The sequence below is a fragment of the Gopherus flavomarginatus genome, chromosome 5, assembly GCF_025201925.1.
Source record: "Gopherus flavomarginatus isolate rGopFla2 chromosome 5, rGopFla2.mat.asm, whole genome shotgun sequence".
NCBI lineage: Eukaryota > Metazoa > Chordata > Testudines > Testudinidae > Gopherus > Gopherus flavomarginatus.
This window is the reverse complement of record NC_066621.1, coordinates 44,587,402-44,612,100: the sequence shown is the minus strand read 5'-3', so window position 1 is coordinate 44,612,100 and position 24,699 is coordinate 44,587,402. Positions and strand designations below refer to the sequence as shown.

General features: G+C 44.5%; 1 protein-coding gene across 6 annotated transcripts in view; it reads left to right on the top strand.

Annotated features, from left to right (window-relative positions):
* The window catches only part of LOC127051025 (serine/threonine-protein phosphatase 6 regulatory subunit 3), a 196,870-nt gene that overhangs the window by 80,177 nt on the left and 91,994 nt on the right, over positions 1–24,699 (top strand). For 3 of the 6 annotated variants that reach the window (XM_050952824.1, XM_050952825.1, XM_050952823.1), the window contains exons 7-13: positions 5,973–6,038; positions 6,510–6,622; positions 7,286–7,399; positions 9,744–9,873; positions 14,054–14,206; positions 20,274–20,423; positions 21,211–21,275. In XM_050952824.1, coding sequence (XP_050808781.1) covers positions 5,973–6,038; positions 6,510–6,622; positions 7,286–7,399; positions 9,744–9,873; positions 14,054–14,206; positions 20,274–20,423; positions 21,211–21,275 — 791 coding nt within the window. The remainder of the gene's footprint in view (positions 1–5,972; positions 6,039–6,509; positions 6,623–7,285; positions 7,400–9,743; positions 9,874–14,053; positions 14,207–20,273; positions 20,424–21,210; positions 21,276–24,699) is intronic. The other 3 variants (XM_050952822.1, XM_050952820.1, XM_050952819.1) reach the window with 2 other exon arrangements.

Below are 24,699 nucleotides of genomic sequence, written 5' to 3'. Positions count from 1 at the left end.
CCCATAATGTCCTGACCCCCCTTAGTGGCAGGGGCCGAGTCAGTGGCCCTTTTGGACACCATAAACCTATCACCAGGGCCAAGTGCCGGGGTATGGGGCCATATTGGTGGCATCATAGGTCTGTGCACCTCCATCAGCCTCCTTGGTCCCCTGAGAACCCGCTTGTGGTCAGGACACACAGGCTCAGGCCAGCGAACTGACAACATAGGGCACTGGCATGAGCGCTGGCAGTGTAGCCACCATGGCACTGAGTACCATAGCAGCCACCTGGGTAACACAAGGGGCTGACACCCAGGCAGCCCCCCTGCACACTGGAGGGTCAGGGAGACCCTGTGCCACCAAAAGGGTCTTCCTCTTTTTCTCAATCCACCACCTTGCCTGCTATGGACATTGGGGCCTATCAGAACCTTCTTAAGCAGGCTACCCAAAACCTTAATCTGCAGGTAGAGGTAGTCATGGACCCAGTGCTGGATATTTTGGACCCTGGGGCATTGAAGGTAGCTTTACCCCTCATTAAAACTATCCAAAACACTGCCAAGGTGTTATTGCATGCTCTTGCTTCTATCCCACCAACAGCCAAGGGGGTAGAGCGGAGATACTTGGTGCTGTCCAAAAGGGACAAGCACCTCTTTACCCACTCCCAGCTGGAACCCTGGTGTTGGAGGCAGCTAACCATAAGAAGTGGCAGGGGCAACCGGGGCCCACGCCTAAATCAAAGGAAGCCTAGAAGCTGGATCTTTTCAGTCGAAAAGTATACTCCTGGGGGTCTCCAGCTTTGAATAGCTAACGAGCATGCGGTCCTAAGCTGCCATGCTTACAATTCCTTCGGCAAAGTTCCAGGAATTGCAGCTGGAGGGCTTGTGCTCTGAATTCACAGCGATCCTGGAGGATGGCAAGGTGGTGGCCAGGATCTCTCTCCAGGCCACCCTGGACCCCACTGACTTTGCCATGGCAATAGTGCGGGTGGCCATGACTATGAGGCGCAGCTCCTGACTCCAGGTTTCTGGGCTCCCGCAAGAGGTCCAAAATACAATCCAGGACCTGCCCTTCAACTGCTTGGGCCTGTTTGCAGAGTGGATGGACTCAAGGCTGCATAGCATAATGACTCGTGAGCGACCCTTAAATCCCTGGGGATTCACACACCGACCACTCAAAGAAAGCCGTTTAAACGCCCAGACTGTCCTGTGATTCTACTCTGCCCTTCCTAGATGGGATTTTAGTAGGAAGTGGGGCAGAAGTAACAGGAGGCGGCCATCGCAATCCTTCTCCGGCCAAATGGCTTGGCTAAACAGCAGTCAGGCACAAGGCCAGACTTTTGAAGGTATGCTCGAGGACAGAGCACCAGCTCAGTCCCCAGATCTTTTCCCTTCCTCTGTGAACAGTCTGTCTCATATCTACCGTGAGTTGTCTCAAATTACCTCAGACAGCTGGGTCCTGAACATAGTGGAACTGGCATACTCTCTCCAATTCTGTTCCCTCCCACCCACCCATCTTCCCTGTCCCTCTTCAGAGACCCTTCTCACAAGCAACTCCCTATGCAGGAGGTGCAATTGCTCTTTCTAGTCAGGATTGTAGAGGAGGTTCCTCTGGAGTTCAGGGGCAGGGGGTTCTACTCACGTTATTTTCTAATCCCCAGGGCCAAAGGTGGGCTCAGGTCTATTCTAGACCTGCAAAATCTCAGCAGATTTATGAAGAAATTGAAGTTCGGCATGGTCTCCCTGGCTTCCATCGTTCCCTCCTTGGATCTGGAGCCACCCTCGACTTGAAAGACTCATAATTCCACGTCTCCATAATCCCATCCTGCAGACAATGGGATTTTCTGCAATTTGTGGTCAGAGGCCAGCACTATCAGTTCACGATCCTCCCATTCGGACTATCGGTGATCCCTTGGGTGTTCACTACATGGATGGTGGTCGTGGTGGCCTTTCTTTGCAGGCACCAGGTGCAAATCTTCTCATACCTGGACGGCTGGTTCATCAAGGGTAGATTTCAAGACCAGGTGGAGGAACACATAAAACTGGTGCAGGCAACATTGCTCAGACTGTCTCATCCTCAACTTGACGAAATTGACCCTTATCCCCACTAGTCCCCAATTAATTCTATTCTGTCTTGGACTCCACCCAAGCCAGGGCGTCCCTGCCCGAGTCTCGATTTCTGACCCTAAGAGCCCTCATTGAAGGTCTCCATCGGTTCCCAAGCACGACAGCCAGGAATTGCCTAAGATTTCTGCTTCATGTGGTGGCTTGCACCTACATAGTGCAGCACGCGAGTCTGAGGCTCTACCCTCTCCAGTCATGGCTGGCTCAGGTGTACAGGCCCAGTTGACATGCTCTGGACAGGCTGGTCACACTCCCTCCTTGGGTCCTACAGTCCGTCTGGTGGTGGCTACAGCTGCAGATAGTCTTTGTGGGAGTCACACACTCACACTCACTCATGCCTGTCACCCCTTTCTACAAACCACAGCTGTTGCTGTCACTAGTCACAGATGCGTCAGTAGTGGGGTGGAGGGCGCACTTGGGCGACATCAGGACTCAAGGTCTATGGTCTCAGGCAGAACTATCGCTACACATCAGTGTCGGAGAGCTACAAGTGGTGCATCTAGCTTGCGAGATGTTTCAGGCCTGTCTTCAGGGCAAATGTTTGTGCTGATGGACAATACCACAGCAGTGTTCTATATAAATAAAGAAGGTGGTGCTCACTCCTTTCCCCTGTCCCAGGAAGCCCTCAAACTGTGTGACTTCTGCATTGCCCACTCCATATAGTTAGAGATGTCATACCTGCCGGGCTCACAAAACAAACTAGCCGATCGCCTCAGCAGGTCCTTTCATTGCCACGAATGGTCTCTCCACCCAGACGTTGCCAGCAATATCTTCCAGAGATGATGTTCTCCCCAGATCGATCTGTTTGCGACACGGAGCAACAGGAAGTGCCAGGAGATCTGCTCCTTCTTGAACCACAGCCCTGGCTCCATCTTGGTCACCTTTCTCCTCTTGTGGGTGGGAAGACTTCTGTATATGTTCTCACCCTTCCCTCTCATCCACAAAGTCCTCCTCAAGGTCTGGCAAGACAGGACGCCGCTTATTCTCATAGCACTAGCATGGCCCCACCAACACTAGTTCTCCATGCTGTTAGACTTCTCGTTGGACACACCTATGATTCCGAACCTCATCACACAGGACCATGGCTGTCTCCAGCATCCCAGTCTAGAATCTCTCCACCTTACAACGTGGAAACTCCATGGCTGAACTTGTTAGCGTTTCAGTGCTCCGACTTGGTTTGGGAAGTTCTTCTGAGCAGTAGAAAACCCTCCATTCACGCCACTTACCTGGCCAAGTGGAAGCTGTTCTCTCTTTGGTCCTCTCAGATGGGTACTTGCTCCACTCCAATCCTCAACTCCCTTTATACTGGGCTAGTTACTTTACTTAAAACAACCAGGGCTGGCGGTCTCATCAATTAAGGTGCACCTGGCAGCTATTTCCGCTTTCCATCCAAGTGCGCGGGGTCAGTCAGTATTTGCTATCCCTGTAGTTGGACGCTTCCTTAAGGAGCTAGACAGACTCTATCCACAGGTGCGGCGACGGATTCCCCCTCCTCCCCCCCCCATGGGACCTCAGCTTGGTCCTCTCCAGGCTCCTTAGACCCCTCCTTTGAGCTTCTAGCAGCCTGCTCTTTGCTCTCGCTCTCTTTTGGAAGGTGGCTTTCCTTGTGGCCATAACTTCAGCCAGATGTCTGAGCTCAAAGCATTAACTTCTGAGACCCCTTATAGAGATTCTGTAAGGACAAGGTGCACTTGTGTCCCCACCTGGCCTTTCTCCCCAAAGAAGTTTTGCAGTTCCATGCAAATCAGCACATTTTCCTGCCAGTGTTCTTCCCGAACCTACATACCAATGACAGGGAGCATATGCTCTGAATGTTAGACAAGTGCTGGCTTTTTACATTGAGTGTACAAAGCCGTTTTGAAAATCGGTGCAAGTCTTCAACGCTGTCGCTGAAAGGATGAAAGGGCTTCCTCTCTCATCCCAACAAATTTCTTCTTGAATCACGGTCTGCATCAGAATGTGCTATGACCTGGCAAAGATTTCAGCCCCAGCATTGGTGGCGCACTCCACTAGAGCAGAAGCTTTATCTGCAGTGTTCCTGGCGCAGGTCCCCATTCAGGATATCTTCAGGGCCGGAACATGGTTTTCTGTCCATACCTTTTCGTCTTACTGTGCCATTACACAACAAGCTAGGGTTGATGCCACGTTTGGTAGCGTCTGCAACTTGATGAATTCTGACCCCTCCTCTGGGAAACTGCTTGAATCACACAAAGAAAAAATGGTTACCTACCTTTTGTAACTGTTCTTCGAGATGTGTTGCTCATGGTCATTCGACAACCAACATGCCTCCCCTCTGGAGTATCTGGCAAGAAGGAACTGGAAGAGGCGGTGGGTCGGCAGGGACCTATGTACACTGCCATGAAGGTGCCATCCCAGGGGGCTCCAGAGCCAACCCAATGGGTACCACTAGGGGAAAAACCTTCTGACAATCGCGCACATGCTGCACCAGTACCTACTTGGAATGGACATGAGCAACACATCTCGAATTACAGTTACGGAAGGTAGGTAACCAGTTTTAATAAACTAATCACTTTAGATTAGGGATACTCTATATAAAGGTAGGCTTCCAAGGGTAGCTTCCTTCAGATGCACATCAAATACTTTGCACTTGAGTTACATTGAATTTTTATTTAATTTTTTTAAAGCCTTTTTATAGTTCTGAACAAAACTTTAAAAACTACTTTAACGTAATAAGATTTGAAAAGCTCATCACTGATAGCATCTTCCTTCTCAATTAACAATATTGTCTTCACTAACTAAGCATAGAGAATTACTGCAGATCTGGTATTAAATGACACTGCATTTTTTTCCTGAATTTCAGTTATGAAGCTCTGGATAGTTTGGGTGTAGTAACCGAGATACTGCCTTTTGCAAATGCAGCAAGTGTGGTATGAGATCAGCAGAGGTATTTGAGCTAGAGCTCCCTCCCTTATTATCAATAGCAGGAAGTTTTGGCAGAATGTACTTGAGGAGGATTTCTTGAGATGAATCCTGCCTTGGTTTGCCAGCGCCTAGATGCATTTACCACTTCAGCATGTCGTAAATGCAGTTTGAAGTCTCTCCCCAGGCTTCAGGGGAGGAGGTTGGCTTGAGAGTTATTATTTTTAATGTATTTGCTGATGAATCTGTTTAGGTGAAATAAACCCACTTTTATATTACATTTTGTGTACTCACGTTTTGTAAAAACCTCTGAGCCATCCATCGAGTGTCTCAGGAGTCCGTTCAAAAAGTTTAATTTTATTTCTTTATGCGCATGGATACAAATTCTTAACTTGCCAACTGAGCCTTATTTTTTTAATGCTGTTTAATAACAGTTTGGTAACGTGTTCCTCAGAGGGCTACATTGATGGTTTTAGCTACTTGCACTAATACATGGGAGTCTGGGGTATGTGTGCACATCCAGTATGTATTGCTTTTTCTTCAGGTCCAGTACGGTAATCTGTTTTTCTCATAGAGAAGAGTTCTTTACCTATAAGTTGAGAAAATAAGGAAGAAAGCTTGGAAGATATGGAGCCCAGTACCTCTCAACATTATTGTTCAATATCTAATTATAATGCAACATGTCAAGTGTGATGCCACTATCTCCAAGCAAATAGAATGCCTTTTTCATAAATTGTATTTAATTACTTTCCACAAAAGATTATAGTAGGCAGCAGTAGTCACTGGCACTACACATTTCTGTTCTACTCTTGTCATCTAGCGTGAAAATTTTAGATTTATTATTATACCAAAATATTAATTTGAAGAAAAAGAATGCTGCTAAAGATATTTTGATAGATGATCCTCAACATGCTGAGGTTATGCTTTGAATAATTTTCTGATTTAAAAGAAAAATACTATCTCTTTATTCAAGATCACTAAATTTTTTTACAGTGGTTAAATGAGGAGAGAATTATCCAGCGGCTTGTAGAAATTGTACATCCGTCTCAAGATGAAGATGTAAGTATTTTGTGCTTGTCAAGATCCAGCTGTTTAGTTTATTAATTATTGGTGTTAAAAGCAGTTATGATTCTAGTAGGCCTGTCTTAGCTGACAGAAAATCTTAAAGCAATACTGTAATCAGAAATAGGACTAATGTCAGTATTAACTTTGCTTATTTATGGAATTAGTACCTATTATCAGACCTGGCCCGTGAAATTCTTGAGGGGATGAGATAGGATGGCAGGAGTCTCCAAGCAATGCTATTCTGCTGTCTTGGTGTCAGTGGAATGGAGTCCTGTCTAAAGGCATTTGATGTTTAGAAATGTGTTTGAAAAAAACTTTACCGTCCCCTGTAAAATAGCACAAATTGCTTGCCATCTGGTTGTTTTTGTGCACAGCTTCATAATTTCTGGGATGAGAAGTGTTCTTTAGATAGTGTGTAGTCCTATACTGCTCTTAAAACACGAACAAAAAATCTTTCTTTTTCAGAGGCATTCAAATGCATCACAGTCGCTCTGTGAAATTATTCGCCTGAGCAGAGACCAGATGTTACAAGTACAGAACAGTTCAGAACCAGACCCGCTGCTTGCAACTCTAGAAAAGTATATTGGACGGTTTAACTTTTTTATTTGCCTTGTACCTCTGAGAATGTTGGCTATTTGAAGCCTTTTGGAAATAACAATAATTACTTTCCCATTACATGCAGCCAACAAAATATATGGATGTTTCCTGAAGTAACTAAATTTATGAAAGTGAGCAAAGCTGAATTTAATTTCATATCACACAATTTTATGCATGGTAGGTCTGGTCTGATAGTTGTGCATTATGCTGGCGCTTAACAGAAGCCTGGATTTAAAACACTTAGATCTGCTGCTATGGGCTAATAACTGCCAGAAAAATGATGAAGGAAACCAGTTTGATATTGTGGGAGGAGGAAAAAAATGTGAAAATGGCTCTGAACCTCCATCCAATCTTGTCCAGCAGTTTTACAAAGAAGCATTGTAGCTGCTTGTCTCTGTATACTATCAGGGGTAGCCGTGTTAGTCTGGATCTGTAAAAAGCAACCGAGTCCCATGGCACCTTATAGACTAACAGGCTTATTGGATGCCTCTGACAAAATGGGTATTCACCCATGAAAGCTTATGCTCCAGTACGTCTGTTAGTCTATGAGGTGCCACAGGACTCTTTGTTGCTTGTCTTTGTATAAACAGTTATTTGTATTTTAAAAAGTTGTGTGTCTAACTTTATTGATGTTTTCTCTCTAGGCAAGAAATTATAGAACAGCTACTATCAAATATTTTTCATAAAGAGAAAAATGAGTCTGCAATAGTCAGTGCAATCCAAATATTACTGACCTTACTTGAGACAAGACGACCAACGTAAGACACTCCCCTCTCCCCCTCAGTCTGTGATCACATCCTTTGTGAGATTTGTGCTGCTGCCGAATTTACCTTTTGTAGAGGTGGCATGACTTGCATCCTTCCATGAACTGCAGGATGTATTATACACTTCCCCCACCCCCCACAGGTATCTGCCAGCTTCCCAGCTAGAAGGGTCCTCTTGATCTAATGTAAAAACATAGCCATATAAACTTTTAGATTGCATCCTTAAATACCAGCTTTATTTCTCAGGTTTTGAAATCCTTTATGCTGGCCTTCATATCAGCTTATGTTTAGATACTACAGTGATGGAATTATAGGTGTCTGAGCACATCACTGTTCTCAGTTGTGGTCTGGTCCCAAGATTCTCAGATTCTATGAAAAGCATGGTATGAAATGTTTGACGTGTTCCTACATTTCACAGCCTTGTTCTGATAGCTGATGTCTCCCATCTGAGTGTCGCTTATGACTGTTGACCACAAGCCATTTCTGTGTCTGGTCTTGCTTTCCTTGTGTTTCAGCTTCTGCTCTTAGCTGATGCTAACAGGTGCGGTCCTTAATATCTGTTGTGGTTGGGTCCAGTCCGTGGGCCTATTTTGACCACAAAGCATCTGCAACCTAGTCTTCAGCAGACTAGAACTTTATTTTCCTTGCATCAGTCTTTTCCTTTTTCTAGAACCGGAACAGGAGGAAGATGATGCGCACTCCTTGATTGCTTTCCTATCTGTTTGCTCATACTTGCCTCTCTTTAATGTTCTGAACTTTTTACTTTTTTAAATTGATTCCTCTGCCAGAGGCACAAGTTTTCCGTTGGCAGCAAATCTGCTTTGAATTGGGCTCGTGACATTACAATTTACAGCTGTCGTGCTTTTCATTGTGTCTCAAAACTTAGCTGTAATGAAACACAAATGCTTCTAAATATTTTTAGTCATCTTAATGAAAAATTTTAAAAGTGACATAGGAGCATAAGTGACTGTCAGTGAAAGTTATTGGGGACTTAGTGCATATCTACACTACAATCTTAAACTGGCCTAAGTTAAGTATTCTAACTCCTCGTCAACCTAGCCTGGAGTCGGCAAACTACGGCCCACAGGCTGCGTCTGGCCGATCAGAGCCTTGTATCCATCCCTTGAGCTCCTGCCGGGGAGTGGGGTCGGAGGCTTGTCCTGTTCTGCATGTGGCTCTGTGCAGGTCCTGGGAGTAGTGACATGTCCCCCCTCCGGCTCCTACACATAGGGATAGCTGGGGGCTACGCATGCGGCCCTTGCCCCAAGTGCAAGCTGTCCGTAGGAGCCAGGGTGGGGGGGCGCGGGTGCAAGCCACTGCTTCCAGGAGCTGCTTGAGGTAAGTGCTGCTGGGAACCTGCACCCCTGACCACTTCCCACACCCAAGTTCCCCCCAGCCCTGATCTCTCCCCCAGCCCCAAACCCCTCATTCCCAGTGCAGAGCACCCTCCTGCACACCAAACCTCTCATCCCCAGCCCCGCTCGAGAGCCCGCACTTCGAGCTGGAGCCCTCACCCTCCTCCCACACCCTGAACTCCTCATTTCTGGACCCACTGCAGAGCCTGCCCGCCCCCCAGAGCCCTGACCCTCACCCTCTCCCGCACCCCCAGCCTCCAATTTCATGAGCATTCCTGGCCCATCATACAATTTCCATACCTAGATGGGGCCCTCAGACCAAAATGTTTGCCCACTCCTGACTTAGCCATATCTATGCCAGAAGTTAGATTGACCTAACTGTGTCTCACAGGGCATGAAAATTTTCACATCCCTGAGCTGTGCCGCTAGGTTGATCTAATTTTTAAGAGTAGGCCAGGCCTTACATGCTTTTAAAACTTGTACTGTTTGGCATAAAGCATTTCCTAAGGATTAACGATGACTTGCTATTAATCAGTGTTGGCAACTCCATACAGGAGGAAATGACCAGACAAACCCTGAGGAGAGGGAACCGAAGACTGAGCCTGCCTGAACCCCACTACTCCAGGTGGGGAAGTTGAAGCCCAAGAGCTTCAGCTGCAGGCAGGGGGCCTGTAACCTAAGCCCCACGCCCAAGGCTGAAGCTCTCTGGCTTTGGCTTCAGCCCTGGGTAGCATGGCTTGGGCTTCAGCTTTGGCTCCAGCATGTCTAAGCTTTCCCGGGTAACCCCATTAAAATGAGGCCATGATTCACTTTGGGGTCCTGACCCACAGTTAGAGAATCACTGCTCTAGATTTACCCTTTGTGTATAGTCTTTCTAGTTATAGCACCAGCTCTGTAAACCTATGTTAAGATCGTTTCTAACTTGAGTTAATATTGTAACTAACCCTGCAACATACTTATCAAACTCTTCTTTGTATATTTAGATTTGAAGGTCATATAGAGATCTGTCCTCCGGGCATGAGCCATTCAACATATTCAGTCAACAAAAGTGTTTTAGAAGCCATAAAAGCACGACTTGCATCCTTCCATGAGCTACTACTTGAGCCCCCGAAAGTAAGTGTTATCTATAACTCATCCAGATGAAAATGGAGACAGATTACAGGCTGTCCTTTAGTGATAAAGACTTTAAGAATAATTATTTTTTCTTTGAGTGCTTGCTCATGTCCATTCCATGTTAGGTGTGTGTGCACTGCATGCACCATCGCCAGAGATTTTTTTTCCCCTCAGTGGTATCCATCGGGCTGGCTCTAGTGCCCTCTGGTGCCATGCGCTCATGGACCACTATAAAGGGCCCAGTCCCCCACACCATCTCTGTTTCTTCTTTACACCCATGATGTTCACTGTAACACCTCTTGCTTGGGCAAGGGATTCATTCAGGGGGTTTTCTGTTATTCTCTAGTTTAGTTATCTTCCATTTGAATTTCTAGTAGTAGTGTAGATAATATTATTGTATGTAGTGAGATTCCCCCATCTCTCCTCTTTTGTCCCTGGGGCTGGGCATGCGCCTCCTGTGGCAAGCCTGTGCTGGTGGGCAACCCACACTCTGAAATGTCTGGAAGCAGATCACATAAGAGTGTTGCCAAATCTGCTGCAACTTCAAGTCCTGTACATAAAGGGACAGGGAGGCTAGAGTAAGAGCTGTCCTAATGGAAGCCACGCTTAGACCTGCATCAGAACCAAGCAAGTTGGACCCAGCTCCTCGGCTTCGATGTAAAGCACTCTCTGGCACTGCATGTTTCTCAGCACCTGTCCAGTACTGAGAGAGAAGCACAAGAAGCTGGTCCAAGAGAGGACACTGCCCAATGTCGAGGAAGGACAAACATGGCAAGTGCGACCCGTGTCAGACCACACGTCCGCTCCTGTTCTGCTTGCAGCACCATCGACTCTACTCTGCTTGCAGGTGCCATTGGGTCTGGTGCTGGGCCATCTGCCAATGCCAGGGAACCTCCAGCAGGATTGCAGTGCCTTCCAACCTTGAGACCTTTGCAGTGGCCAGGGCCCTGATAGGACAACTATTGGCTCTGATGAGCATGTTGAACAGAATGGAGCATGTTGCCCTGAGCTCATATCCAGCACCAGGCCTTTCTGTTGTCAGCAGAGATATCTCTGTTACAGCACTGGTCGATGGAAACAAAGGGTACCGCTCCCCCATGGTCTCCTGAAGAGTCAAAGTCAGAGGTGCAGGAAATGTCAGGAGTTTTGCTTACTACATAGTCACAGCCTGGTTTCTCTTTCAGATGCCTTCCTACTTCCATGGGCAGAGCTCCTGTTCTGTGTATTTCTTCCCATTCCTGTGGTACACAGGGTCCTTCTGAAAGTCAGGCGAGAAAAAGCAAGAGTCATCCTTGCAGCCACTGCTTGGCCATGACAGCATTTGTTTGGTATGCTGCTGGACCTGGCAGTAGCACCACACTTCCACTTTTGCCCCGCCCTAACCTGATCTCGCAAGATCGCAACCGTTTACTTCTCTCGAACCTCAGGGCCCTCCACCTGACCACGTGAGTGTGCCATGGTTGATCCCAGCAGAACAGGCCTGTTCAGAACAAGTCCACTAGGTCTTACCAGGTAATGGGAAACTGTCTACTAAAGCGACTTACCTAGCCAAGTAGAAGCATTTCTGTGTGGTCTTCCCAACGAGGTATCTCTCGGACTTGGTTGCCACTCCAATCTGTTCTGGAATACCTGCTCCATCTGAAACAACAGGGACTAGCTTTTTCATCGATCACAGTGCATCTAAGAGCAATCTCAGCCTTCCACCCTCTGATGGACAGTACGTCTGGCTTCTCTCATGAAATGACCATCCTCTTCCTCAAGGAATTAGAAATATTTTATCCTCAGATTTTCAAACTCATTCCACCTAAACCTGGTCTTACCAAGACTCATGGACCTTCCCTTTGAGCCACTGGCATCATTCCCTCTCTTGTATCTGTCCTGGAAGGTTGGCTTCCTGGTAGCAATTACTTTGGCCAGGAGAATCACAGAAATCAGGGCCTTTACATCAGAACCTGCATATATGGTATTCTTTAAGGACAAGGTTCAACTGCGTCCCCACCCAGTGTTCCTTCCAAAGTTGGTCTCATAGTTTAATCGTAATCGGGCTGAAACCGCACAGGAACGCAGAGTAGTGGTGTCTCCACTAGCTGGATGTTAGACTCGCCCTGGCCTATGTGGAGATGACCAACCCACACAGAATTTTGTCAGTAGAAGACAGGAAGAAAGGTCTATCAGTTTCAACCCAGAGAATTTAATCCTGGATCACTCCCTGTATGTGCACATGCTACAAGCAGGTGGGCAGTCCAACCTCTTGCCATCTTGACTGTCCATTTGACCAGGGCTCAGGCTTCATCATCAGCATTTCTGGCCCATGTCCTGGTCCAAGACCTCTGCAGATCAGCGACCTGGTCGTCAGTTCGTACCTTCTCAACCCACTACCCTATCACCCAGCAGGGCAGAGATGATGCCAAGTTTTGCAGAGCAGTGTTGCAGTATGCATGTCCATGAACTCTGAGCCCATCTCTTCGGGTACATCTTGTCACCTAATGTGAAATGGACATCGGCAAGCACTCGAAGAAAAAACGACTATTAACCTTTCCATAACTCGTGTTCTTCAAGATGTGTTCTTCATGTCCGTTACACAACCTCCTGCCCCTCTGTTGGAGTTAGCTGGCAAGAAGGAATTGAGAGGGTATGGGACTGTCCAGGCCCCTTTATGCTGGCGCATGAGTTCACAGCACCAGAGGGTGCTAGTTGCCTTGATAGATACCACTGAGGGAAAAATCTTCAGCAATGGTGAATGTGGCGTGTGCACACCTAATGTGGAATGGACATGAGCCACACATCCTTGAAGAACAGTGGTTACAGAAAGGTTAATAACTATCTTTTAATTCAGAAACCAGTTTAATGAAAGCTTAAAAAGTACATTTTAGCCTTTTTAACACACAGACAATAAGCCTTTTTCTGAGCCACTTATCATTTGGCTATTCATTAGTGATCTACTACCCTTGTAATGTATTGGTGTTCATATTTTCAACTGTTTGACTTTGTTTAATAGAGCAAAATAGAGAAAAAGCAATTGCACTACAATGCAACAAAATATCCTTTCCTTTATTTGGAAGGGAGCATGCTTTTGTATGACATACCAAAATAAAGCAGAAATAAGTGGTCCAGAAGAAGGCTGTATCATGGGGGGCGAGACAAAGCTTCCGTATACACTGTGGAAGAAATTGGGAAAGCTCACTTTAGAGAGATGCATAAGAGGATAGGAGGTGAATTAAAAGACAGGAGAGATGGTAAATCATTTGTAGATCACCAGGGACTTCTGGTGAAATTGAAAGGCTACAGATATAAAAATGAAAAATGGACTTTTTTTGAAGGAAACCTGCAGAACTCATTGTTCTAAGATAATTGTAGTCAAGAGCATAGAATTTGAAGGATAATGAGAATATCCATATTTGTAGTAGGTAGATAGGATGCTTTCTTAGAAAGGAGATAAAATCTCCATTCAGGGCACAACTGAACCACTGATTGAGGGGACACTTCTTCCTAATCCCTGTTTGCTGTTTATTGCATAACTGTCCGTTATGAGCTTTTTGCCTTCCTTGGAAGCAGCTGGTATTGACCACTGCCAGTTTGTCTGAGTACACAAACCACAGTTCTGATCTGGTATCGCAATTCCTAAATTCCTGTGCAAGTATGCTGACATTTATATGGCAGCAGTAGGGACCATTAAGTATTTACAACATTCTCTTCATTAAAACAAACATAATTATTCTGAAGTCTGCAGCTAAGGTTTATTTCTCTCTTCTAATTTTCTTGCCTGGATAAATACAAAAACTGCTTAACTAGACACACTGGACTTGAATAGTTAAAGCTTGATGAAGTGTGTTCTGATTCACAGTTCTCTCCGGTAAATGTCCATCGTGGGTCTGAATGCAACTCCTTTAGGTGCCCATAATGCCACTAGGTTTGTATATGCCATATCTTATTTCCCCCGGCCTAATTGTCTTCTCATTGTTCCCAATCCATAGTGCTAGAAAATAAGTGTTAACGTATGGAACTAAAGCAAAGGTCCCACAACATAATGTCATGCTACTGCTGCCAAATTGGCCATACAAGATTCTTACCACATTTTCTGTTTGTGGATAAATAACACCGAGCTGACTTGAAAGAAATGTGTACTTTAAAAAAAAAAATGTTTCCCATGGACTCTTTTTGTTTTTTGTTTTTTGTCTAGAAAAGTGTTATGAAGACAACATGGGGCGTATTGGATCCGCCTGTGGGAAACACTCGCTTAAATGTGATTAGGTTGATATCCAGCCTTCTACAGAGTAACACAAACAATGTGAACTTGGAAATTATGGAGTTGAACAGTATAGGAGTTGTATTGGTAAGAATAATTTACTTACACTATTAAGAGCTCTACACTACCCTCTTCATTTTTTATAAAATCATAGAAAGTAAATGGTAAAGTCCTGTTAAGATATCACAATGTCTATTCGTTTTGTCAGTGCAGATTGTGCCCTAGATTGTTTTACAGGAAGCCATGTGATGAGGCTTTCACCACTTTCATTGTGAGACTGTTCCACTATCTGGATTTGTTAAACTCTCTTCCCAATGGTAACCAAAAATTTTCCTCAGCTCTGCTTAATCGTTTACTCTTTAGACCTCTGTACAGTACGTAGTTTTTCTTACTCCTTGTTGTTTACACTCTACAGACAGATATAGATTGCTATCCCCATGCTCAAATTCTTTCAACCAACCTACTTAAACTTACTTTGCTTTTATTCTTTCTTCCCGAGTCATTCCGTCCTGTCCTTAATTTTTATGTTCTTTTAATTCCTTTTAAATGTGTCAACTGTATACAGTGCATTAAGTACAGTCCCATCTGTGACATAAAAGACTGGTTATCTTTCTCGTCTGAAGCGGTACCTCTCTGTATGCTGCCAAACCTGTGGTGATTTCGCCACTGTATTGCACTTGAAAACCTGTATCTAGTTGGCAGTCTTCTTACCACGTAGATTCTCCCACTGGATGTGTATTTTTGCCTTATGTTCTAGCATGCCTTTTTTTCCAGGTTGACTTTTATTTCCTACTTATGCTTTAACCTTTTTATTAGTTGCCGTTATTTTTGTCGTCCTTGGTTTTGCATAACATCTCTGTTTTATATAATCTTAATTTGGTATGCTGTTGTATAATATGTTGTATTAGTGTAGGGTGTAAAATAAAACTAGGCCTAAGCCATATAAACGTTCTTCATCTTCTGCAGTGGATGCCGTTTTTAAAATTATTTTACCGCAATGTAAGTTTACTATGGTATTCCCTATACTTAGAATGGGAAATACCATAAAATCTCATGGTAGGCTTAATTACTGTGAGTAGTAACCATCCAGTTTTAATAGCATTTTCTTAAGGAAGAGTGTTGCTATTTCCTGAAGACATTTTGAATGATACATTGTCACAGTTCAGGGCAACTGCACCTGTATTCCCTTTCTATGGTCCCTTGAGGACACCCACTCTAGGCTTCCTCAGCAGTCACATCTCTTGGGCAGAGACCCAGGTCTCCACTCCCTCCTAATTAGGGTTTTTCCAGGCTGCACAGTCCCCTTCTTACACTGTGTGATATTCTGGCAAGCAGCGTCTGTACTTTGCTTTCTCTCCAAATGATTTTAAACAGCTAAGTGCTCACACAACCCTATCTAAGCAAGCACACTTAGTCTTAAGGTGAAAGTATTACAGGAAAAAAATTAAACAAACAGTGAAAACCTACATGCATGCTAGTAAGCTTACTAGAGATCACCCCAACTAACCTTGGGTTCGGATAGGTGTCAGGTTTTCAAAACCCATGACTGAGTTTTTCCCCATGGTTACAAGGTCAGAAACTATCTCGGATTCAGAACCATCATGAATAGTTGGTCTTTCCTTTAGTCAGCTTGAGTCTTTGATCTTCAGGTTCCAGGAACAGATAATCAACAATATGGTCTCCTTGGGGTAGCTTTAAAACTCTGGGTTTTTGCATAATTGGATATGGGAAATTTACATTCACGTCCCCCTGGAGATTCCCAGGCTAACCACTCAACACTGTGTGTCCTAAAAGTCCATTCTATCTGGCACATAGTTTAATACGGTCATTTGAAGTTCATAACACTTGCCAGGATTCACATAACATTCTCTTTCCCGTCCCCCCAAACCCCAGGCTATAAACAATACATTTTGGGGAGACTACAATGGGTCATATTGGAAGGTGAACTGTTAGGCTGGAGGAAGGTTACTAGTGGTGTTCCTCAGGGATCAGTCTTGGGACCAATCTTATTTAACATTTTTATTAATGATCTTGGCACAAAAAGTGGGAGTGTGCTAATAAAATTTGCAGATGAGACAAAGTTGGGAGGTATTGCCAGTACAGAAGAGGACTGGAATATCCTACAAAAAGATCTGGATTTCCTTTAAAGCTGGGCTAATAGAAATGGGATGAAATCTAATAGTGCACGGTCATACACTTACGGACTAACAAGAACAGTTTTTGCTCTAAGCTGGGGACTTATCAGTTGAAGTGGCAAAGGAGAAAGACCTGGATGTATACCTTGATCACAGGATAAGGCTAGTAAGCTTAATTGGTTGAAACTAGTACAGAACAGAATTATCAGACACCTAAATGAATATGATTTTGTTGGGGAAGAGTCAAGATGATTTTTGTAAAGGGAAATCATGCTTCACCCATCTAATAGAATTCTTTGAGGGGGTCAACAAGCATGTGGACATGGGTGATCCAGTTAATATAGTGTACTTAGATTTTCAAAGGCTCTTAAGCAAAGTAAGGTGTCAAGGGATAAGAGGGAAGGTCTCTATGGATCAGTAACTGGTTAAAAGATAGGAAACAAATGGTAGGAATAAATGCTCAGTTTTCAGAGTGGAGAGAGGTAAATAGCGTGTTCCCCAGGGGGTCTGTACTGGGACCAGTCCTGTTCAACATATTCATAAATGATCTGGAAAAAGGGATAAACAGTTGTGGCAAAATTTGCAGATGATAACTTTTGAATAGTTGAGTAAGTCCAAAGCAGACTGTGAAGAGTTACAAAAGGATCTCACAAAACTGGGTGACTGGGCAACAAAATGGCAGATGAAATCTAATGTTGATAAATGCAAAGTAATGCACATTGGAAAACATAATCCCAACTATACATATAAAATTATGGGATCTAAATTAGCTGTTACCACTCAAGAAAAATGTTAGAGTCGCGGATACTTCACTGAAAACATTTTATTCAGTGTGCAGTGGCAGTCAAAAAAGCTAAAAGAATGTTGGGAATCATTAGGAAAGGGATAGATAAGACAGAAAATATCATATTGCCTCCATATAAATCCATGGTACACCCACTTATTGAATACTGCATGTAGATTGGTTGCTCCATCTCCAAGCTAGATTGGAATTGGAAAAGGTACAGAAAAGGGCAACAAAAATGATAAGGGATATGGAACAGCTTCCATATGAGGAGAGATGAATAAGACTGGGACTTTTCAGCTTGGAAGAGAGATGACTAGGGAGGGATATGATAGAGGTCTATGAAATCATGACTGGTGTGGAGAAAGTAAATAATGAAGTGTTATTTACTCCTTCTCATAAGACAAGAACTAGGGGTCACCAAATAAAATTAATAGGCAGTAGGCTTAAAACAAAAGGAAGTATTTCTTCACACAATGCAGTGTCAGCCTGTGGAACTCTTTGCCAGAGGCCTGATGTGAAGGCCAAGACTATAACAGGTTCAAAAAAGAACTAGGTAAATTCATGGAGGATATGTCTATCAGTGACTATTAGCCACTATAAGCAGGGATGGTGTTCCTAGCCTTTGTTTGCCAGAAGCTGGGAATGGGTGATGGGATGGATCACTTGGTTACCTCTCTCTGTTCATTCTCTCTGAAGCACCTGGCATTGGCACCACTGTTGGAAGACATGATACTGAGCTAGATAGACCATTGCTCTGACCAAATGTGGCCGCTTTTATGTTCTTACAATAACTGAGCCACCAATGAGCTGCAGCCGTTAAAAATGTAATGCAGACCTAGGATACATCAGGGGAGGTATTTCCAGTAGACACAGGGAAGTGTTAATACCATTATACAAGGCATTGGTGAGACCTCATCTGGAATACTGTGTGCAACTTTGGTCTCCCATGTTTAGGAAAGATTAATTCAAACTGAAGCAGGTGCAGAGAAGTCTACTAGAATGATCTGAGGAATGGAAAACCTACCTCATGAGAGGAGACTCAGAGAGCTTGGCTGAGGGGAGATATGATTGCTCTCTCTATATAATATACTTCAGAGGGATAAACACCAGGGAGAGAGAGGAGTTATTTAAGCTAAGCGCCAGTGTGGACCTGACAGAAATGGATATAAACAAGTTTAGGCTTGAAATTAGACCAAGGTTTCTAACTGTCAGAGAAGTAAAGTTCTGGAGCAGCCTTCCAAGGGGAGCAGTGGGGGCAAAAAAACTGAACTGATATCCAGACTGAGCTTGATACATTTATGGAGGGGATGGTATGATGAGACTGCCTACAATGGCATGTAGCCGATCTGTGACTGCTAGTAACAAACATCTCCAGTGGCTGGTGATGGGATACTAGATGGGGAGGTCTCTGAGTTACTATAGAGACTTCTTTCCCAGGTGGGTGTCTGGTGGGTCTTACCCACCCACTCAGGGTCTAACTGATTTGCCATATTTGGGGTCGAGAAGGAATTTTGCCCTGGGTCAGATTGGTAGACCCTGGGGGTGTTTTGTCTTCCTCTGCATCATTGGGCACAGGTTGCTTGTAGGTTTAAAATAATGTAAGTGGTGCATTCTCTGTAACTTCAAGTCTTTAAATCATGATTTGAAGACTTCAGTAACTCAGCCAGAGGTAGGGGTCTATTACAGGAGCGAGTGGATGAGGTTCTGTGTTCTGCAGTATGCCAGAGGTCAGACTAGATGATCATGATGGTCCCTTCTGGCCTTAAAGTATGAGTACCTTTGGACTCCAAGTTACTTAATTTTAATTAAATAGTATTTTTCAAGTATATTACAGGAAGTTGCCATGTCTGTCACACATAATGGCATTGCTAAATTTTATTTAAAAAATCTCAGATCATTGAGTATTTCTAAGAACTCTCTCATAATTCTGAATGTTGCCAGTGACAGCTGCCAATTTCTTGTTTCCATACGAGAAACATAATTCATCTAAATCAGAGAGACAGAAAAATTAACATTTAAAGGCATATTTTTTTTACTATATGCTTTTCTGTACCCAGTACTTGAACCTAAAAATATTCAAGTATTAGGGAATGAAGGGTAGGATTGGAAGTATTGACATCTGGGTTGTCTTTCTGACTCAACTTTTGTCCTCTATTTCCCTATCTATAAATTGACAAGTGCTGATCTACATCATATGGCAACTATGGGTCGTAAAATTGCTATTTAGGTGCCAAATGTGCGTAGATTTTTCTTTCTAAAACGGGTTGGCAACCTATGGCACGCATACCAAAGGTGGCATGCGAGCCGATTTTTTGATGGTACGCGGGGCGGGCTGAGCCACTCAACCCGTGGCTGCTCTGGGGTTACTGCTGCTGGCCTCTTGCCAGCTCAAGTCCTGCCGCTGGTCCCACTCAGCACCTGCTGCGGGCCTGAGGGAAGGAACCCCAGGCTGGCAGCGCTCTGAGACCCCTGCTGCAGGAGCCAGCAGCTGAAAACGCAGAGCAGGGGTGGGCGGAGATGCTCAGTCCACCCCCGAAGACCCCAGATATGGGTAGGCTGACCTCAACCTGCTGCTGCTCTGGGGTTTTGGCTGTTGGCCCCATGCCAGCTGCAGCTCCGCTCTACTTGCTCCCAGTTGGAGTTCCAGCGTAGGCCTCCTGCCAGACAGGGTCCAGGCTTCCAGCCCTGCTCAGCTGCCAGCTCCACTCACCTCAGCTGCCGATCTGGGTTTCCAGCCACTGATCTCCTGTCAGCCGCTATCAACTGATCACTCAGAAGCCTTTGTGCAGCTTAAAGTATGCAAATACATGCCACCAGGCTTTGGAAAACTAAGCAAGGGCAAGGATCACACTAAACTAATAGGAGCTGCATTTTAATTTAAATTTAAATAAAGCTTGTGAAACATTTTGAAAACCTTTACTTTACATATAACAGTAGTTTGGTTATATATTATAAACTTATAGAAAGACCTTCTAAAAAACGTTAAAATGTATTACCGGCACGCAAAGCCTTACATTTGAGTGTATATGTGAAAACTCGGCACACCACTGCTGAAAGGTTTTAGAACAGGGATTGGCAACAATAAATTGCTATCTAAGCCATGTACAAAATTTTAAAGTATTTAAGAGATTGCTGGTTACTGTCTGACTTTCTAGAACTACACTGCTGCTTGTTTTGTTTAGTGAAAAGACCCCAGTGTGTGTAATCAAATCCTTTTGAATTTGTCTTGCAGGATATGTTCTTTAAATACACATGGAATAACTTCCTGCATACTCAAGTAGAAATCTGTATTGCATTGATTCTTGCAAGTCCCCTTGAAAGTACAGAAAATGGCACAATTACAGATCAGGACTCCATTGGGGACAATCTCTTACTGAAACATGTAAGTTGTGCTTTTGTGGACATTCTGACATTGTAAGCCTTGGTCTTAACTATTGTAGCTGTTTCTCTTTCTAGTGGAAATAAAACCATGTCTTATTAAATAGAGACATAATATAAAAAAAAAAATTTAGTGACAGTTCACTACCCATGTTGAAGGCATGGTTTTGTTGATGCATGGTAGATTGCTCTCCAGTCTGCTAGGGGCTGGAGGGCTGCAGCAGTAGCTCATCCATCCCTAGGATGAGACTGTTGCAGGAGACAACTAGTGTCTTTGGTCTATCTGAAGAGGAATCCCTTTAGCTTAAGAGTAGATTTGACTAGCTCTGAAGAGAATCCTTTCTGGTTTGCTGGGAGGCCTGTAAACATTCTATGAGGCTTGTAAACAGTGTATGATTTGGGACCCAAAGTTAGGGTAATCTGAACATTCTAGGCTATTAATTTTGTCATTCATGAAAATAGATTTTCTGAATATAGCTCATAGTTCACTTTGGGCCAGATTTCAAAAATGTTCAGTACTCAGCAGATTATTTTGAGAACAAAGGGACCTGAACACTTACTTAGATGCATAAATAGGAGTTGTAGAGTGCTGATCTCAAGAATTTTGGTCTTTAATGTAGTAAAAAGGGCTTAATGCACTTTGAGTTTTGTTGTGTGAACTTAAAAATACCTTATGTGATCTAAGAGTTTTCTGCCTGAAACTAATTGCTACTTCTGTCTGAAATTATCTTAATATATGATACTTTGTACTTAAGCTTCTAGAAATACTAAGCAAACACTTTTTTTAATAGCTTTTTCTTAAGTGCCAATTAGTGGAACGAATACTTGAAGCATGGGAAATGAATGAGAAGAAACAGTGAGTAACAAAGCCTTTACTCCTTTCCCAGAAATTGAAGTGCTACATTAGATTTGATGTAACATATGAATGCGTGATCAGTTTAGAATTGAGTCTACTACAGTAAAAGCTTTGTTATCCAGCATGTTGGGGGAATGGGGAGAAGGTATCGGTAAGTCAAAAATTCCAGTTATTAAGAGGGAGGGAATTCGGGTGCGGGAGGGGCTCAGAGTTGGAGGTTGGAGGGTGGGAGAGGGTGTGGGCTGCTGGATCCAGGCAGCACTCACCTCTGATGGGTCCTCAGAAGCAGTGATGTCCCTTCCACTCCTAGGCAGAGGTGTGCCTCCGCCCGCAGGCGCTACCCGCACAGCTCCAATTGGCTGCATTTCCGACCAGTGGGAGCTGCCGAGCCAGTCCTCTGGGTGGGGCGCAGGCAGTGCTCCTAGCCTGCTTCTGTCTAGAAGTGACAGGGACACTGGGCGGCTCCTGCAAGCGGCCAACAAGTGAGCACCACCCTCCCATTCCCCAACCCCTTACCCTGAGCCCCTCCGCACCCAGACTCCCTCCCAGAGACCGAGCCCCACAACCTCTCCCACACTCCGAACAGCTCGTGGCCGTTCCTCTGCCTAGGAGCAGCAGGGACATGTCGCCCCTTCCGAGGAGCCACACGGAGCCAAGTAGGGAGCTTGCTGGCCTTGTGCCAACCGAAATATAAATCGGACTTTCAGTGAAGATCAGAAATGCTGGTTTATAGAGCTTTCCGGTTGGTAAAGTGCTGGATAATACAGCTTTTATTCTGTTCTATCTCCCTCCCCACCACCTTAAAACAAATTTTACAAGAGTCATAAACAAACATGGAGTATGTTGAACATGCTTTTCTCCTTTTGTCAGTAGGTGTGAGGTGTATTTATCTTTTGTACCTGAATAAAAATAAAGTTAAGCTAGTAAAATAACTTGGGCAAAGAAGCACACTGACACTTGGACTAGAGCTTCTGTTGGCCTTTTAATTTTCTGATTTCAGTTCCTTACACTTTTCTTCCCCTGGCAATGTTGATCCTTCCCAAACGGAACCTGTAGGTCCAATAAGTACAGTGTTTGGAAATTCCTAATGGATCCTGGTGTGAGCCCTTGATCCAACTCTGATCCATCAGACCCTCCTGTACATCAGAAAGAGGTACTGAGAAGTGCTATTCCTGGCACTGTGACCTCCAAGTCTGTGACTCATAGGAGTAGAGCGAAGGATTCCTCCAGGCTCTCATCCAAAAAGAGGGCTTTTTCTCCAACCGCTTCCAAGTTGAGTGAGGGGCTATGCCCTGGTACAGGAGTGTGAGGCTCACACAAGGAGAATGCTACCATTCTCCCAGCTCTGATGGGCTAAAGCACCCTGAAACCAGCATTGTGTGTAGGAGTGGGGCAATCCCTGATACAGGCAAGATAAAAAACAAAAATGGGTACCTTCTACACAGACAGTACCTCACGCAATTGTAATGAGTCATTGGTACCAAAGACTGCTATGAGACTACTGCTGGCAGCACCATGAAAAGGAGGGAGCCCATCCCACTCCCTTTGAGTCTAGGGCTAGGTATGCTGCCCATCGAACATGGCCATCTTGACTAACCTGGAATCCCTGCTCCTGTCAGAACAGATCCTGAGCAGGACAACTCCACACCATTCGTCAAGGCATGCAGAAAGGGAGCGTCACTCACTGATACCATCTACCAGATGGGGTATAAGGATCCCAGGATCAACGTCACTGCCCATGGATTTTGAACCTGTTACCTCATCTGATGAGTTGAGTGGTAGGGGTGAGTCCCATCACTGAGACAAGGGGTCTGTATCTCATAAGAGAGATTGTGCACCCCAGAATCAATTGTACCCTACCCATGGAGACCACCCCAGTTTCCTTTCGTCTCCTCACATTAGCCTTACTGGGGTCCATGGGATCCATACACGCGACAGTTCTTACAGTACCATAGGGAGTCCAGACAGCCCTCCTTTGCAGAGAAGATCCTGAACCACAAAAACTAATGGAGGGAAGAGGAGGATCACCAGCTCAAATGGCGTTGGAATCTTCAAGTGCAGGAGAGGTGGTTACACTGACCTCATCATTACCATGTGATGACTACAGGTAATTTTAAAGACCACTGACAGACCTTGCCACATGTTCCACTTTTACCTCAGGTTCTGAGAAATATGAGCAACAGGGAGTATCAATGATGTTGATTTGCTCCCAGATAGCCCAGGCAATTCTGGTTTCCCAGCATTCACCAGATATCAGCATGCCCATGCATCCATATTCAGCTCTTCCCAGACCTGTTAAACAAGGACAGAGGCAAGATCAGACATCCCACTCCAGCATTCCTCCACCTGATAGTCTGGTATTTGTATGGGCAACGAACCTAGAAAAGGCATATTCAGAAGCAGTACAATCTGTCCTTAACAGTAGGAAGGATTCCATACAAGTGCTAGATAGAAAAGTGGAAGGAGTTTTTGGCTTGGCACCAACATAGTCTAATAACCCCAGAAGATGACAACATCTCTGTCATTTTGAACTATCCTTTTCTCCTGAAAGACTTTGGAAGTATCTCTTAGCTCTATATGGATGCACTTAGCACTTATCAAGACCTGTCACCCTCTGGAGAACAACCAGAGGGGTGAAGAATGTTTTTTAAAAGACAGTGTTGGTGTTAGAACCTCTGATAACAAAACCTACCTTGACGGGGACCTCAGTCTAGTCCTGTCAGAATTAACAAAGACTGTGTGAACCCTTGGCATCATGTTCATCTGTCGATGAAGGTTGTCTTTCTGGTTGATATCACCTCAGCCAGAGGAGCAGATAAGCTGGGGGCCCTCCTGGCTGATCTGCCTTACACTTTTTCCACAGACAAAATTTCGCTGAGACTACTTTGGAAGTGAATTTTTGATGCAATCTCCGAGTTCTATCTAAATCAAAGTATTCACTTATCTGTTTTCTTTCCAAAGCTTCATGGCACCCAGTGAAGGATAGGAGACTTCACTCTGGACATATGTTGGACCATAGTTTTCTACCTACAAAGGGCAAAGTGCTATTTAAATCCTTTGTGGAATGTAAGGGAGGGGAAGTAATCTCCTCTGACCCTTTCCAAATGGATTTTGGCTGCATCCTGCTTTGAATTACGATGCCCCTTCTCCACCGTCGTGTGAGGACTCTCTCAACTAAAGCTGAGGCTGCATCAGTAGGTTCACTTCAAGACATCCCTCTCCTCAAAATCTGTAAAGTGACAATGTGGGGCTCTGTTCACACCTTTACAAGACATTACAGCCTGGTGCAAGATCCTTTATCTGATGCTTCCTTCACAGAGCAGTCGTCTGATCAGTGGTGCAGCAGATGTCCTTGCATCCCCCTCCTCAATCAGTACTGCTTGTTCATCATCCACATTAATTCACATATAGACCATTACTTGAG